Source organism: Vanellus vanellus (assembly GCF_965231255.1).
Source record: "Vanellus vanellus genome assembly, chromosome: 2".
NCBI classification, from domain to species: Eukaryota; Metazoa; Chordata; class Aves; order Charadriiformes; family Charadriidae; genus Vanellus; species Vanellus vanellus.
Genome location: NC_138906.1, coordinates 154,879,988 through 154,897,557, shown reverse-complemented (window position 1 = coordinate 154,897,557; position 17,570 = coordinate 154,879,988). Strand labels below are relative to the sequence as shown.

At 43.7% G+C, this 17,570-nt stretch overlaps 1 protein-coding gene across 1 annotated transcript in view; it reads left to right on the top strand.

The window, feature by feature from the left end:
• EXT1 (exostosin glycosyltransferase 1) overlaps positions 1 to 17,060 on the top strand; it is a 182,348-nt gene extending 165,288 nt beyond the window's left edge. The window contains exons 5-11 of the mRNA XM_082479018.1: positions 3,822 to 3,954; positions 5,282 to 5,400; positions 6,137 to 6,232; positions 8,993 to 9,082; positions 12,815 to 12,975; positions 13,965 to 14,136; positions 16,587 to 17,060. Of these exons, the coding sequence (XP_082335144.1) occupies positions 3,822 to 3,954; positions 5,282 to 5,400; positions 6,137 to 6,232; positions 8,993 to 9,082; positions 12,815 to 12,975; positions 13,965 to 14,136; positions 16,587 to 16,772 (957 nt within the window). The 3' untranslated portion in view covers positions 16,773 to 17,060. The remainder of the gene's footprint in view (positions 1 to 3,821; positions 3,955 to 5,281; positions 5,401 to 6,136; positions 6,233 to 8,992; positions 9,083 to 12,814; positions 12,976 to 13,964; positions 14,137 to 16,586) is intronic.
• Positions 17,061 to 17,570: the final 510 nt, after the last annotated feature.

Genomic DNA, 17,570 nt, shown 5'->3' with positions numbered 1-17,570 from the left:
ACTGCTCTGCATCCTCAGACTCCCCGTAAGCACTGATGATGTAGTGATAATTATCAGAGTCCACGCCAGGATCGGACTAACAAAGGTGGAAGACCATGTGCCAGTGCTCACGGTCTAATTTACCCTTACAGAAGTACCCTTAGGGTGCCTCCTGTATCATCTGCCCCTTCCCTGCATGCACCCTATTATCGTTAGGGATTGCGAAAAGGAGAGGGGGGCACAACTCTCCTCACTGCCCCTCTTCTGCCTGTGCTGGGGCTGGTCTCAAGGGGACATAATCCGCAGCCCCCATGACCTTGGTGTCCATTGCATCAAGCTCCAACGCTCACAGATGTGTCTTTAGCGCTGCCCTGGGACACATTGGCCCATGTGGCCGCCAGTGCCCAGGGGATGGCAAAACCCGTAACAAAGCTGAAGCAGCTGGGCAACCAGCAAGCTGGCATTCCCGCTCGGAGGGGAAAAAATAAAGCAAAACCAAAAATCTTCCTGGAAGGTTTAATTTAATGAAACCAAGTAACGTATGCCTGGTGTTGAAGCTATGTTCTGGCTTTTTTAATTTGTTTGCAAGGGTGGTTTTGGTTTGAGGGTTTTTTTGTTTATTTTTTAATTCAGACTCTCAGAAATTTTTGAGACAGCTAAGAGGGATTCTATGAACAGATACTCGTTTCACATTTCAACTTGCCTACGTAAAGTCCTGAGTTAACTTTCTTTAGGAGAGGAATAGAATAGTTGAGAGTGACTTTTAGTGTCCGAAATCTCCAAGCAGTATATCCTCTTCTTAAAATCTGATGCCTGGAAGTAAATTCCTGGCAAGATTTTTTTTTTTCTGGTGGATGTTATCCATCTTCTGTTGTAACAGTGTTGCATCAGAGTGCTCTGATGATGCTAGATATCATCAAAATAATCACTTGCCTGCTGACTGCAACGCTGGTACATGTCCATGTGTGAGGATATCAGTACAGAAAAAGTCTTCACCAACTCAGATGTCTGCAAGCACATCACAGCTCTCCTCTGCCCTTTGTCCTGGACACCGCTGAAAACATTAAGTCACATTTTAAGGTCCCTGATTTTCTTGCATTGTTTCGTGGCCTGAGCCAAACAACTCGTAGCCCAACATAAAAGGTTTGAATCATCTGGCCAGCAACCCCACATTGTAGGCACAAAGGAAATGCCCAATGCTGTGGACGTGGTGTGGGTTAGGAAATGGTGTTTATGAGTGTCTGCTGCAAGCGGTGAGTGGGAGTGCTGGCAGCACAGCAGTGGACCGCTGCAAACACCATCTGGACGCATGTTGCAGTGTATCTGCACTTTTTTAGCTTTGTCTTCTCTGAAAACAAACCCAGAACATCCCTAAATCCCTGTGTGGTGTGCTCAGTCCTCCGCTCGGGAAGAGGAGGGGAGAGGGACAGCAGAAAGTACAGACAAGAAATGGCTGATACTTGGGCAGGCCTGTTGAGGAGCAGCAATGGTTAAGGCAATACGTGAACTTTCTGAAGTGTGAGGGTAAGGGAGACAAAAATACTGGACTATTAATGAATTCCAAAAAGAAAAGGGAGATCTCGCCAGAGATCCTAACCCCTTCCTTCTCTTATTAAACTTGTGTCATGCCTCATCACTGTAGAGATCATGTAGCTGCTGTGTCTGCAATACGTGCAACGCTATACATTCTGCATTTTAATTGATTGGTCCTCCATGTTACCTTTTTTTATACTTTCCCGTTCTCTTTCTGCCAAGTTGTCTTTTCTCCCCTCTGTCACGACAGACAGCTAGGTTTCTTATGCTGAGTGTGATAAATTAATCTGTAACTGTGATAAATCAGCAAGGCCGTCTCCCCAGCCTGGTGTGGGACTGCACTGGTGAGATTTGTGTGCCTGACATGCACCGAAGGCTGCGTGTGCTGCCTGGCACCAGGGACCCGCTCCGTGTTAGAGCTGCGCTCACTCCGGGTGCGCTGAGGCAGCGTTGAATGCGAGCCATGTGTTTCCCCTGCAGCCTTGTTGGCTACCAGCGCAATGGAAAACTCTACCGTCTGTGAAAACCTCCTGACCATGTAAATTCGCAGACTTCTCCTTATCTGATTATGCCCCAGTTCTGAGAAAGCAGGAGGAAGGAGCTGTAATATTTATGCTTTGTGGTAAACACTGGAAAATATGTACTTTCTAAGTTCTGTCTTTGTTTAGTGGCATACATTGCAGATGGAGAAACAGCACTCATCGTCTTTTTTTTTCCTCTCCCCACTACCATGCAGGAGATCTGACAACTGATACACCTAACTTTCCAAACAGAAATATTCAGATATGCTCCTCTCAGTGATGGAAATACAGTCCTAAGTCTGTTATTCCGGGACCAAAAAAAAAGTTAAATTAACTTAGGCATGTGAGCAAATTATTGCATATTAGCTATGGTAATTGGCTGCAGGCAAAAGTAAGACAAGCATGCAAATACCTAACATTTACCCCAATTTAGCAGTATGTGTATCGCCACCAGCAGTGGATTGTCTAGCACAATGTAAGTGGTGTTTTAATGTTTTTTTGTCATGGCAATCAAAAATTCAAGGAAAACCACTGCTTGTGGCAACACTTATTCATGTTCTGTATTGACCAAATGTCAATATTTGAAGATTTTAAGGCCAGAGTGAATGATGAGGGATCAGATTTAGTCCAACTTCAGAGCCAAGTTTCACCCAGGTGTGCCTATGTTAAGCCCAGAGAGGTTGGATTGGGAGAACCAGTGTGTTCGTGGCACTTGAGCCCGGTACAATGCATAAACTGCCAATTATGTGAAATATCTGTAGGAGATCCCAAAAGATGAGGTGCAGAAGGCAGCAAGGCAATCCTGCTTAGCCGACTTAAGGAAAAATTCTTTCTTTGCCATGCCCCAGCCCTTTGCAGTATCCCATCTCCAGACCTGCCAACCTCCGATGCTCTGATGCACATCTGTAAGAACGTGTGGCACAACATCAGATTACACTTAGAAGGCTGCATCTTATTTGGAGGCTGAATTTGTCCAGTTATAGCTTCGCACCCCAGAACCTTGTTATGCCTTTGCAGCAAGTTTGAAAAAGCTCCCATCGGTGTAAGAACCACTATAGTCCTTGCATACTAGCAATTGACGTGAAGTAACTGTAATTCATTTTATAAATTCACGTCAGTTGTACGGCCCTGTATCTTTTTTTCTGGCAATCTCTTCTGACCTTAAAAATCTAGGAATCTATGTTTGTGGCCCTGTACAGAGACAGACAATAGTTGCCAAAAGACCTTTTTCTGTTTTGTCCAACAAGGAACTGTTGTAGAACTGAGACGTGGAATCAGTGATGTATCCGAATGCTAATATCCCTTTATAATTAAGCAAAAATGAATAATTAGTGCAGCCTGATTTGCTGAAAGTCTTTGTGGTTTTGAATGCTCTCATTATCTCAAAATAATACCTAGCTTTGTAATGTCATCCTCATATAATTATCTTCTGTGAGTTCTGGATAGTGAAACTGGCAATGAACTAATCAGGCTTACAACTGCTAAGATACTCTAATAGACAAAATATTTGACTTGAAATACAAAATGCAATGAATTGAAAGGTCCCCATGTCCAGAGAGACTAATGAGGTGCTCTGAAACCTACTGCACAAAGCCTGAGCGGCTGAAGTGGTGTCAAAGTGTGCAGGTTCTGTGCCATTTTAAGAGAGATTAAGCGGAAATGTCTAGTAATTTGTGTGCCTCAGCTTTTTGCAAAATGGGTGATGATTCCAGTCAGCTGTAGTCTCTGAAGCTTCTACCAGTGACTATTACAGTCTATTTAAAAATCATCGCCTCTCTTGTTTTCCAGATTATTCAGGACAGAATATTTAAGCACATATCACGTAACAGCTTAATATGGAACAAACATCCTGGAGGGTTATTTGTACTGCCACAGTATTCCTCATATCTGGGAGATTTTCCTTACTACTATGCTAATCTCGGTGAGTTGAATCCATGCTAAAATCTAGTGGTATTTGGAATTTCTACTGGAAATTTGGAATTTGATCTTTGAGTAGCATGTGCCAAGTGACTTACCGTTCGTTTCTAGTTAATGATGCCTTTTGTTTATCCTGTCTGTCTCCCCTGCCCGCTGTAGACTGGAATGTCTCTGACTCATCAACATGCATCATGTGCCTCTTACTGGCAAAGATTGTTTTTAAAAAATCTATGTCCCTTCATACTTTTCAGTTGCCAGTAATTAATGCCTGAGTTGCTGACCCATTCATGGCCCGAGGGGACATAAGAGGAATAGCTTTTTGCTTTCTTTGTTTATTTGTGCTTGGCAAATTGGAAAAGTGGTAATTTACCCATGACACTTGTTATCGGAGTGTGTAGTTGGTATGGATTTATTCTCCATACTATGTGTCTTCATATGGATCCAACTAGAAGGAATGAACAGGGCTTAGGTTTGTGGCTTTTTCCTGAACCAGAGCTTAAACAGTGAGTTCTGCAGGGGAACATGCCTGCAGGCTGAAGTGATCCTGCTTACCAGGTTCCTGCTACTTTTGGCTCAGCCTGTGCCATCCCACTTGTGTGGCTCTGTACTGCTCACCTGCTAAAAATTCCACGTTAAAGAGGGAGAAGAAGGTTTCTGTGGGAATTTTGATGAAAAACGACTATGACCCCGCACAGATGAATTTAGATGAGACTGAGAGCAGTAATGAAGGGTAGACACCAGTAGGATCTGTTATTTTAGGCAGAAAAGGAAATCATAGCGAGACAAAAATATCAGAATGAAAGGCAAGGATGCAAGCAGAATTATCAGCTCAGGAGGTAATTTAAGAGGCATGTGGATGGGGGTCGACCCAGAAAGAGCAAAAATCTGACAGAGGCTGTAATGGAACTGAGGAAACTGAACAAGCTTCTGGAAGTTGTGGAGATAATCTGTAGAAATCATCAAGCATCCAGAGCCAGGCAGCAAAACAGAACCTGTGTCAAGAAAGACATTTGGTGGAACAAACTAGATGTCAATATTATCTCTGGGACAAACTGGATGAAAGAAAGAGATTGCAGGACATCTGTGGAAATAGTAAGGAAAGGCAGTAATTGTGTTGGAGTCAGGGATTTCAGAGGGTGTGGGAGTTAAAGGGAAGTGTGATCTCCTCTGAAGCATCTGGTATCCTAGTATCTGAGACGAAAGGAGATGGCCTAAAAAAACATGGCAAGGTTTGCATTAAGTGCAGATTTTTTTTTATATCTCCAGAGTCCTTTAGTCTGTACTAACCAGGGCAGTTTTGTTTTTACTGAACACATATCTCTTCACTTCAGGTCTGAAGCCTCTTTCCACATTCACTGCCGTTATCCACGCAGTAACTCCCCTGGTTTCCCAATCTCAGCCTGTGCTGAAACTCCTGGTTGCTGTAGCCAAGTCCCAGTACTGTGCACAGGTAAGCAGCGTTGTTTGACTGTCAATCATATTGAAGACAAAGCCACTATCCCATGAGAGAAGACCCTACTGACTTCAGATCTTCTCAGTCCTGTTTCAGACCTCTGTTTCAATTCTAATGTGGTTTCTTTTTCTCTGAGATTTGCACTGTCTGTGACCTGCATGCATGGGAAACAAAGAATTCTGAGTATAGTATAAGTGGAACAGAGACAGTAATTAAGCCCTTTGTTTCATGAGGCAGGTCAAATAATGACTGCACTTTAAAGATCAGGATTGCATATGCTACAAAAGGCAGAAGGATGTCTTTGCCTCAAGAACCCCTACCTTATCTTCCTTCCTCCTGCTGTGGCTCTTAGTCTCAGCAGTGCTGGGATTTTGGCTTCTCTAAAAGAAACCCTGGGGAGTTCAGTAGGAGCACCCTCTTGCAGTGGAGCGTCACAAGTGTTTAGCTTTTAATGAGAGCCAAAGTAAATCAGTGACATCCATATGACCTGGCCTACACAGAGACTTCCTGAGTTCCTGTCTGGCCTACATTTGCCTGAGAGGATGTATATTGTAAATAGTCAGGAAAGGGGAAATTACTGTAGAAAGTGTTACTTTATACAGATTTGCATCATTGTTGTTGATTTTGAAATTCCTAACTTGAATATAACATTTCTGTCTGGAAATCTGACCCCTTAGGATTTCGACTGCATTGCCCCTAAGGTCTCTGATCATGGTCCAATATTCTCTTTCAGATTATTGTTTTATGGAATTGTGATAAACCCCTCCCAGCCAAACACCGCTGGCCTGCCACTTCTGTGCCTGTCATAGTTATTGAAGGAGAGAGCAAGGTAGGTGGAGAGAAACATTGTAAAAGATTGCATATATTCTCCAGTGGGACCAGAATTTCTTTTTCCAGCTGCTTTGGTGAAAGCTTTGTAGTTCCCAATGGTGTGACAGCTCCTTTCTGTTCCTTGGCCCTTTGTACCAGCTTGGTCACAGATTCGTGTTTCATGCATGAGTCTCCATGCTCTCAGAAATCATCAGCGTGGCAATTAATGCCATGAATCTGAGATTCACAGGTGGGACCTGCTTTTGAAATGTGGCCCCAAGAGAGGGTAGTGCTGACCTGTCTTCAGAGATTTCTAGCTCTCTGCAGGTGCATGAAAGTAGCGATGCTGCTGGATTGAGTCTGAGCAGTCAGATGCAAGACTTGGGGGTCAGCTGTGGACTTAAAAGCAGAGGAAAAGATGAGAAAGAGTGATGTTAACATGCCTTTGAAAAGTACCTTCTCTCATGGCCTTGTAGGGTGCTGCTGCCAGTGATGGGATCCCACCACCAAAAAAAAGGAAGGGACAATAGACACTTGTGTGGGAACAAAACCGCCATGTCATCTCATGCTGTGCAACACACTTGTTCCTTTGCACTTCTGCAAAACAGACACCACCCAGATGAGAAAATAAGTTTTTTTAAAAATCCACACTGAAATTGATGATTCCGTTCCAAATGCAGGCCTGAGAGAAGCAAGGATTCTTGCTTCTAAACTCTGACTGAGACAGATTTGGGCTGGTCCTCTCTGCAGTCTCTGTCAGCTGGCTCTTGAGCTCTGTGTTTGCAAAGGCAACTTTTAGTTGCTTTGGCTGTACGGTCCTATTTTGAATTTATAGTCCTGTCTTTGGTCTTTTCCCCCAGTCACCTTAACAAGGGAAAAGCAAGAGCCCTGCGAGGTTGGCAGCTAATGGCTCTTGCCTTAGCTAGCCATGTAAACAGTGTCAGGAGAGTTGCTGCAGGGCCAAAAAAAAAAGGCTGTAGTGATTTCTGAGTCTTTTGAACATTGTAGGGTTTTTTTCTTTCTTTTTGGAAAACTTGCAGAGGTGAGATAAAGGAGAAAATCTCTGACCAACTCTATGGTATTTGTGGAAATTGGCCCAGGCACTGTTTAGATTCCAAATGAGTCTCCTGAGTACACAAAGGTGTGTTTATAGTGGATGGTCTCTTCCCTCTAATATCCCAACATATGCCAAATGGCTTCTTGCGTGGAAAAGATGTTTGTTTGGACAAAGCTTGCAGAGCCAGAGCAGTGCAATTCAAAGGTTGCACAAAGGAACTGCTTTTCATCTTCAGTCTTAACTGAAGCATACTGGCAGGCACAGTTACGCTGTGCAGGTGATCACAGAGGTCTGCCTTTGCCTAACCTTCACTCTTCCTCCTGAAATCAAGATATATTATCACACCCATTTTACAAAAGGGAGCTTTAACTACAAAACAAAATACATGGGTAGTCCCAACTGGTTTACTATTTGACAATTTTACATGGTCTGTAAAAGAGCTGGGGTGAGAACGCTGGTCTCCTGCTGGCTGCGTGCTCTGCTTTGCCTTTGTGTAAGCAAAGCAAAACCATCAACCCCTGCCAGATTACCTCCTCCTCACAGCCACCGCCTCCCCGGATCGAGGCCATCGTAGCGATGAAGGGACCCTCTCCAGAGAGACGCCATGAACCTCCTGATTACAGAGACAGAGCTTTCCCTGGATCAAGGCATAGATTTAGGCACTTGCTTCCAAACAGGTTGCAGGGGATGCAGAACTGACCATGGCCATTATGACAGATGTGTAAAACTTCTCCATGTCCCTGTTTCCATACAGTGATTTCCTTGTACTGGGCCTGATTTTTGTAGTGTTTTCTTGGCATAATAAATTGGAAAAGAAGTCTACTAACTAACCAGGATATTTTTCCTAGCAAATGAAGGAAACAAATAGTGTTGTGTTCTTGTTACTATTCATCAGTTCTCAAAAGGTGCTAATTAGTCTACTAAAGAGACCATATGGATTCTCATTTCTTGTGTTATCTTTTTGATCCTGCTTTCCTGTCTATTTCCTGTTGCTTTGAGAACTGTCCTGCCATAGTTTTTAAAAGCTTATTCTGCATATAGTTATATAGATTTTACATATATAGCTACGTCACTTAAGAATGTGACTTTTTAAAATGCTACACTACCAATATAGTTCTTGATGCAGGTGAAGCTCAACAGATACACATGTTCTTTAGCATATTCTCCTTTACTAATGGAGAATGTTGCACCATTTGTCAGCAGCTCCCTGCAGATACGGCAGCAATGCACTTTACAGGGGAACCGTCCTGGTGGCATAACGTCCTTCACACACAGCCCAGAGTGCTTGGCTTCCCAGCTGCATAACTGTATGAATGCTGCAAGTCCTTCTCAGCGTTCATTATCTTTGACCCCACACCCCGTAGGAGGGCCGAGGGACAGTCCTAGCTACCAGGAAAAATGTCCTCCCTAAAGAAGCCGTAGGGACATCTAATTCCCAGTATGGACCATTGCACTTTGTCACAAAAGGAAAGCAGCATGCTCCAAAGAGAGAGGTCTGTTCAAAAATTACTCCTCAGAGTAAGGCAGAAGGTGTAGGCTGACTGCTGGGGTGATGAAAATGAGTCTTTCACTCTTGAGCTGAAGGGTCCTTTCCATCAGACAGAGATAAGATGTCTCAGACAAGAGAAAATAAGAATGAGGAATAAAATGGAGTATTTCCCTTGGAAATGAGTCCTTCAAGTGATTTTTTTTTCCTCCCTTTCCTGCCTTGGATACCTACAGGTTATGAGCAGTCGCTTCCTGCCCTACGACAACATAGTGACAGATGCAGTGCTAAGCCTGGATGAGGACACTGTGCTTTCAACCACTGAGGTAAGGGTCTCTGTCATCTTGGGAGACTGCTTGGCTCCTCAGCTCATCCTGAGCACAGCAGATAGGCTCTTTTCTTGGCTTTTCCAATGAGCAAATGTTGTAAGATTTCCTGCTACACTCCTCAGATTTAGCACGTTGCACTTGTTTCAGCAACCCTGCCACTGCCTGCCATCAGAGGAGCTTTTCGCCCTGGTTAATTGGCTCATCATTAGCATATGGTTCTTAGGTTCTTTATTATTTTAGTAACATAGCTGCAGGCGGGTGTAGGCAGCCAAGAGCAGTCAGCTTTAATACTCTGTTCTCACTTTTCTGATTGGGGTAGCTTTTTCCCCCCCACGTTATCAGTAGGGTGTAGGTGGGGAAGGAAGGGGCGTCTGCAGCAGGGGACTGTTGTCGCTCCAAAAGACAGCATTGCCACCCTAATGCAGGATTTCACTGAGGAATGCTCTCACCATTGTGTCGCCCCATAAAATTGGAGATCTTTGCTAGTTTAGGTGTTAGAGTGTTTGTGCTAAGAGCAAGATAGCGCTAAGAAAAGAAAAATACTGTAGAAAACCAATTTTTACAACTGGGATGAGTATTGATTTCTGGAACCTCTTCCTGAGAACCACAGGGGAAACTGATGACAGTTTATATAGAGTGCAATATTTGGGAAATACATTATTAATGATGGCCAGGGAATAGCTTGATAAACTCGATTTTCTTTTGTTTTCCCTTTTTTTTCCCCATGTTCCTGGCCATTCCCATCTCCCCACTTCACCTTTATAAAAATGCTTTTATATCAGTGGTGGGGATCTTTCACTGATGCTGCTACTGCCTCTATGTCAGTGGAGAAATGCCTAACATTAGTCACCCATCACTGCTATATACCCTAGAATGTCACCAAAGTTGTTCTAAATGGATGAGATTGCAACTGCTCTTCTCCCCAGTATGGATTTGTTGTGCTGTGCTTAGACTTAAAAAGTCTTAAGGCTCCTCCTTAGAAAGAGCCCTCTTCTACTGCACAGATGGAAGAAGTAGCTGGCATTGAACCCATTTGATACCAAGGTTACACCTTGGTAGTTTCTGCTAGATGAGAAAGAATACAGCTGCTGTCAAAGCATTTGTGCTCAAACACCTGCACAGCCAAAAAAAAAAACCAAACCAAACCCAATAATTTGGCGTTTATCCTAGGGCTGAAGTTCCTAAGCAGGTTTTTGCTCAGGATGAAGGGTCCTGTCTCAGCTGCTCTGGGGGCTGCGGTAAGACCTGTCAGGGACTTCATTGCACTGTGGTGGTATTTGCAGCAATCCAGCCTGTGGATTCCATGAGGATTTGGGGTTTTGTTTTGTTTTGACTGGTATTTAGTCACCATCCAAACTTTGGAGTCATTCAGGCTTCTGGAACACATATGAAATAAATACTGTTTGTCATTCGGCTTAGCCATGTTTTACCCTAAACATTCTGAAATGCAAATATTTGTTGTTGTGTGAGACAACATACACATTTCTTTGTGGCTTCTTCCCTCCTGTGAGCAGCTTGCAGTGGATATTGCATGTTTGCATGGTGGGTATTGGTTCTACGAGCCCCATGGCCCCTGTGCTGCGGAGTGAACCAGTTGGCCACCTCTCTCTAGCACCTGCCTTGCAGCTTTAGCCTGCCTGTGCCAGGGTCAGCAGCTCTCTTTGGTGGCTTTCTATGAAGAACTGGGGTCTTTCTATTGCTTCAGTTCCCCCCTCGTATGGCTTATGCAAAGAAACAGCACATTGAAACACTGACATGAAACGCATGGTGTGAAACTTCCCTTAAAACTGGCTGCTCATGGGTGGTCGTTGTGGCAAAGCTTCAGGGCCCGGAGAAGGCAATTTAGAAACGTGGTCAAACATGATCATGTTCCTGTTGGGAGGAGCAGTCACCAGGCACATCCTCTGCTCTGTCAGGCTCTAGTGTAGTAAAGGTTTTCCGTTCACAACAGAACGGTGCATAATTGCTCTTGTGAGAGGAGCTGTGCCACATGCGCAGAGGGATGTTTGTGTGAGAAGTAATTAGAAATCAGCATGGGTCAGAAGTGATCCGGGGGTTCAAGAGACTGGCAGCCTGATTGGCTTTTCCTGCTGATCAGCTGAGTGATGTTGCTGCTGAAAATTAGTTAGGATGAGGACTTGGGTTTTTTAATAAAGGGATTTTTCTCTTAGGGTGGTTGCTTTAGTGTGTCTCACTGGTACAAGGACAGATACTTGAAAGCACAAGTGAGGGCACCGAGTGCAGCTGCTTTATTATTTATTTTTGAGATTCTCAGACTTCTCTAAAGAAAACAGATGTCATGTTTTATGGGAAAGGCCTTTACAGGGAAAAAAAAACCTTTAGTTCTTTCATGTGGTATTGATTTGGATGAGATCAGAACTATCACAACGGTAACTGGTTTGTGCACATTGTCTTTCTAGTTGGCCTCAGATTCCTTGAAACAACTTTAAAGAAAATAACCAGTCCCTAACTTTGTGTTCCAGTACATGTGCGACTCTTCTGTTTCATAAAAACACTTGTAAATGAGAGAAGTCTGACAGCAATCACACAAAATGTGACTGTTCTCAGAGCATCTATTCTTTATCTAACCTCTACACTCTTGATTTTGGCTGGGTTCTTGGAAGGTTTTCCGAGCATTTTTTAGCAAAGTTTTAGGTCCCTCTGATACTGGAGGAAACTTGGTGTGCAGTGCAGAATCACATCCCTCGTTTTCTTGTGTTTGACTGGGACAATTAGAATTGTCTTTACCTCTTTTTAAATTTTGGTCTAGCTTGAGCTCCAAAACCTAAGTTGAAATAAAGGGATTGCCAACCAACTTCCCAGTGACAAAAATCTTTCAATATGTATTTTTACCAAATTCTTTTCAAATCTAGTGCTGCTGAGCCTTCTGCAAACTACCCCAATCATCCCTTTCCTAGTGTCACCAGGATTTTTTTTGGTGGGATCCTGGGGTAGCAATGTCCTGTCACCTTTTCAATTCTCAGAGATTTGAGTTATTAAAATAGTTACAGCAGAACAATAAAATAAAAACACACTGTTGGCAGTATTCGACATCTTCTCGTGGCTCATACAGTATCAAGCATTTTTCTTAAGGTATAGGCTCCTAAAGCCATTTAACTACATGGGAATCTTATCTTCATCTTTATGAAGCTATATGTTTAACCCTGTTGGTCATATAGACAATCTTAAGAGTATGACCTGCATGTACCTCAAAGGCTCAAAATGGATGGAAAATATAAAAGGACCCTGCATTGATTGCCTGTTTTCATCTCACTGAGCCACCCTTGTAATTTAAGGTGTTTGACTCCTGATTTTCCAAGCTTTGTGTTGACAGTACTGAAATGGTAGGAGAGATGCAGAAAGATGTGCAAAAGGTTCAGTTTACCACATAGCTATTACCACTCGATATTGCATCTGAGTATAAATACATGCACCTACACCCATTCTTTCTGTAACTTGAAAAGGTTTGATATGTAAAGGGCAAGCTTGAAAATGTTAATGTAATGCTGTGATGCTTTAGACTCCCTTTAACAGGAACCATTAAAATGTGCATAATTATAGGGCAAAATGTCAAGCAGTCAGTTTAATTTACTGATGAATACAGAGAATTAATGTTTTGCAACAGTTCCAAGATTCTGAATTACGAATCAGTGGCAAGGTAATATTTTGTTTTGTTGACATTGGTTGAAACAATTTCGGTGTTCATTTGGCCTGTGCCTTTGTCCGCAGGTGGATTTTGCCTTTACGGTTTGGCAGAGTTTTCCAGAGAGGATTGTAGGGTACCCTGCTCGCAGTCACTTCTGGGACAACACTAAGGAGAGGTGGGGGTATACCTCCAAATGGACTAATGACTATTCCATGGTATTGACAGGAGCTGCTATTTACCACAAGTAAGAACCCAAAGCATCTGCTGTCCTCCTTCTGTATGAAACAAATAGTAAGGGGAGGTGGGGGGGGTGAAGAACATTCTTCCGGGGAGGGGAAAAACTGGAAAGATAATAAATGGGTCTACTTTTTATGGGGTAATAATTTAAGTTCTTGGTTTAGCTCTGGGGATCTGGTAATCATTATTGCGCTTGTTGGGTCTCTTTGAAGTCACTTGTATTTTGAGGCAGTCGGACTGCTCTTTTTAACATCAGGAATTACACACTTCAAAGAGTTCCCGAATTCATTAAGCTGCTTGGCTGAATGGCCTGTAGCACAGCAGAAAGGAGGTTACTTCCAGACCAGCGCTGGGTATGTGTTGGCTGACAGCTGCAGTCTGCAAACTCTTCTGGCTACTCTAGAACTGTAGTACAGTGGACACATCACACATCAGCGTATTGCAGCATGTTGGAGAAAGCCCTGTTGTTAGGACTTCAGCAGACCAAAGGCCTCTCTAGATGTGAGGAGAAAGTCAACAAATTCTGGAGTGCCTAATCCGCATCCCCACAAAAGAGAGGACAGGCCACAGGGGATGACATAGACCCAAAGGAGAATAATTTCAACAATAAGGACAGCAGTAGGCCAGTTTAATAGAGCTCTACAACTGAACAGTTTTGAAAGAAAAGATGGAAGATGAATTCATCAATATTCTCTATCACATTATAGTAATGTGGTGCTCTCCTTCCTGCTTCTCCGTTATCTTGATACTGCATTATTTCTTTCAGCCCAGTTACAAAAAAGGCATATGTTTTGTTTCTCCATTAGCACTATTTGCTGTCTTGATGAGATACTGATTTGTTCTCCCTTCTTGTTGGAGGATGAGACCGAAGAAAGGAAGTGGTATATCCAGAGTTCAGTAAAAAACTTGTGTCTCAACTGAGATAGAAATTTCCTGGAGTTTGTAATCCCTGAAAGCCCAGTCTCTTGTATTAATAATGCTGCTGTTGGATTCCAGATATTATCACTACCTGTACACTCATTACCTGCCTGCCAGCCTAAAGAATATGGTGGACCAACTGGCCAATTGTGAAGACATTCTAATGAATTTTTTGGTGTCAGCTGTGACAAAATTGCCTCCAATCAAAGTAACACAGAAAAAACAGTATAAGGAGACCATGATGGGACAGGTACGTATCCACAGCATGTTGTAGCAGTTGGGATGTATTGATAATACAACAATTTGACTTCTGGGTTAGGCTTACAGAGTGATGCAATTCGGACAATTTTTTTTCAGTTTTTAGTTTAGCAGAACTGTAAATAGACTTTAGATATGCTTATTGTAGTGAAAGGAAATGAGAAATGGCAAGTATCTGCTGTGGATGACAGCTTCTCTTCATAGTTTTCTCACACAGTGTTATTCACGGTGATTCCAAACTCATGGAACTGATGATTATAGTGACCAAATTTCTGTTAAACTCCAGTGTTCTAATTAAATATTCTAGACCTAAGTCCTAGTCATGCAATGCTATAAGCAGAAGTAAATTCTAGAAAGGTTGTTTTTTTTTTAATTATTATTAGTGAATATAATGTACCGGGCTGTCTCTGTGCTATTTTCAAGTATATAGTGTGATTCAAGCACTGACATCGGACTGTCACAACAGAGGTAATTTGTGATATTCAAGCGTTTTTTGCCACAAGGAACATTTTGTCCCACGATGACGCCATCATTCACTAGCAGCCATGAAATGCTTGCCTTAGATTCTCTTCCAGCTACTGGATAAGCACTCTGTCATTGCAGAAATGGATATACCTTCTAGTAACAGGAATACATGGTAACCTGGGGGCACTTTTCTTCCTGGCCTGTGTGAGAGAGCGATGGGAGGAATAGCAAGTCCTGCAAGACCTGCAAGTCCTAAACAACTTCCCATCTGTGCTGCTGCGGTGGCTGTGATCTGCACTACAAACCAGTACTATGATTACTAGGGGCAGGAGAAAGAAGGGGACCTCTGTTTTTCCCCTCACATTTTCTCCTGTTAGCTTTACATGGATCTTTGACTGGGGAGTGGCTGTGCCAGTTTGTTGACTCCCTTATCTGTATGCCACTGCATTTTCATCTGACGTATAGGTAGCATTCAGCAATCCTGATTCATCTGAGTACCCAGGAGACCTTTTATGAACAAGAAGGTGCCATCCAGAATGTACCTATTGCTTCCAGTTTGAGCTTTACCTCTCCACAGGGCCGTGCTTTGGCTGTTTGGCAAAGTCTGAACATTAATTTTTCTTTTAATAGCACGGGTGTCTTGAGTCAGCCGTGAACTATAACTCTCTCCTAAAGACAAGTTGTTCCTGCAGCTTTGGGAAATGTAATGGACCATGTTCATAATTCCTTGAAAGACAAATAAAAAATTAACATAACCTCAATGTTGTGACAGAGATTAATAGTCGTATGGAAATTCACTGTTAATGGCCGGAATGTCTGCTATAATCCTCTAGCAACAAGCTTTTGCTTGCTCTTTAGTGGCTCGGTATAATCAAGAGTCTGTAATCAATGCACATTATAACGTACCACTTGAGCTAAACTGGACAGGCCTTGGACAAAGATCAAGTCTGATACCACATTCATTTGGCAAGTCCCTGACTTTATCAATTTCTTCGCATTTTGATTAACACGCTTTGAGTTTATGAATTTGTATTTGTTTTTAAAGTATAGTGGAAACGTAAGTGCTATAGGGAGATGCATGAGAAAAACAAAACTTAGGTTCTCAGCATTCATAGCTTATCCTAAATAATAGTTTTCTTATGTTTATACAGATAGCGAATAATAACTGCTTCAGAGCTGTTAGGGCCTTATTTTTCTAGAGGTGCTGAATTTCAGTAGACTTTCATAGGAAAATGCATTGTTTCAGAGTTTAATGCGATGTAACTTGGAACTTCAGTTAATTTTCTCTGTCTATAAGACGGTACTGTCTTGTGCACTGGCCTCGGCTGGTGAGATTCCTGGAAGCACCCTGCTTTTCTCTGCAGGACGTCTACACACACGAGTGATGCCAGGCACCTAAGGACTTCTGAGCTGTTACAAGCTAGTTGAAATTACTTGTGTATAAATTTCTGCAGATCCGGACTGCAAAAGTGCGGTTTTGACCTGAGAAACTGTAATAATTGCAGCGTGTTTTCCTCCTTTGGCTGAATGGGCAGCAGCTGGCTGGAGGATGTGCACCTCCAGTGGAAAGCGGTGGCTGCCTTGTCCTTCCTGGTAGTTTTTAAGGACTTGTTCCATCTTTGAAATAGCGTGAGGGTTTGAAAAAAGATAAAGAGTGAGGGAGGAGATGAAGCGGTGTGCTGGCAGTCTGGGGGAGGCCCCCTGTGGGTGCCATGCTCCGGGTCGGGCTGGCTTGTGGTCAGACTCTGGTCACCAGGCCGCACTGCCCTCAGCGCCGCTCTGGCAGTCAGGGATGGCCGGCTCGCCATCGCCGGCTCCTGCTGCGGGCAGGGTGTCCTTCCCCTGGCTTGAAACCCGCCGCCAAGCTGATTTCAGTTACCGCAGAGCTCTCTCAAGCATGGCATCAGCCCAGCAGCAGCTCCCGCCATTTTGGTGTGTCACAGCCGACATCTGATTTCTCCTCTCTTCTCCTCACAGACCTCCCGGGCCTCGCGCTGGGCCGACCCCGACCACTTCGCCCAGCGGCAGAGCTGCATGAACACTTTCGCCAGCTGGTTTGGCTATATGCCGCTGATCCACTCTCAGATGAGGCTCGACCCTGTCCTCTTTAAAGACCAGGTCTCCATCCTGAGGAAGAAGTACCGAGACATTGAACGACTCTGAGGAGCGCTGCTGAGGGGGCCGAGCCGCCCCCGGCCACCGGCGCGTGGAGCCAGACTGTGCTGCTGACATAAAGCGCCCGAGCCCGGCCGGCGGCCGCCCGGCGCCGGGGCACACTGCTCCGGACTGCGTCGAGCCGCCCGGCAGCCCTCTGTCGCTCAAGACTAGGTCGTGTACAGTTTCATTATGGAACATTAAATAATTATTTTTGAAATGATTGCTATGCAGGTTTAAACTTTTTTAATGATCAAAAAAAAAAAAAACCTATTAAAAACAGAGTTCTTTCTTTAATCAAAATTGTGTTGGTTGTGAATATTTCAAAGCTGCCGTTTCTTTCTTTCATGCATTTGATTGTCATTGCAATTTTCATTCATTTTCCCCTGCAAAGTTAAACGCTTGAATCTCACGGGGACAAAATGCAGCAGGTTCAGAAACAAACTGAGCACAAGCAGGACAGAACCGAATTATTAGCGTTTCTCATTTACTGCTGAATTTTTAATTTTTTTTTTCCTCAGTTTTTCCCAAGCCGGGAGCGGCCACTATGGCAAAACCCCTTTGGATGGATGGAAAACTGGAGATCCCCCAACAAGCCAGACGAGAGCGTAGATCCTCCTGGTTGGGGACCCCATTTTTAGAGGCAATCTGCCTTGCCTTGAAGGGGAGAGGAAGAGCAGTGCTGGGGAGCAAAGGGCTGGCGTGGAGCTTGGGGAGGGCTCCGTGCACCGTGGGGTGCAGTGCCGGTTGTGTATTCGGGTAGGAGAGGCGCATCCCCGGGGGCGGTCAGCACAGCCGATATGGGAC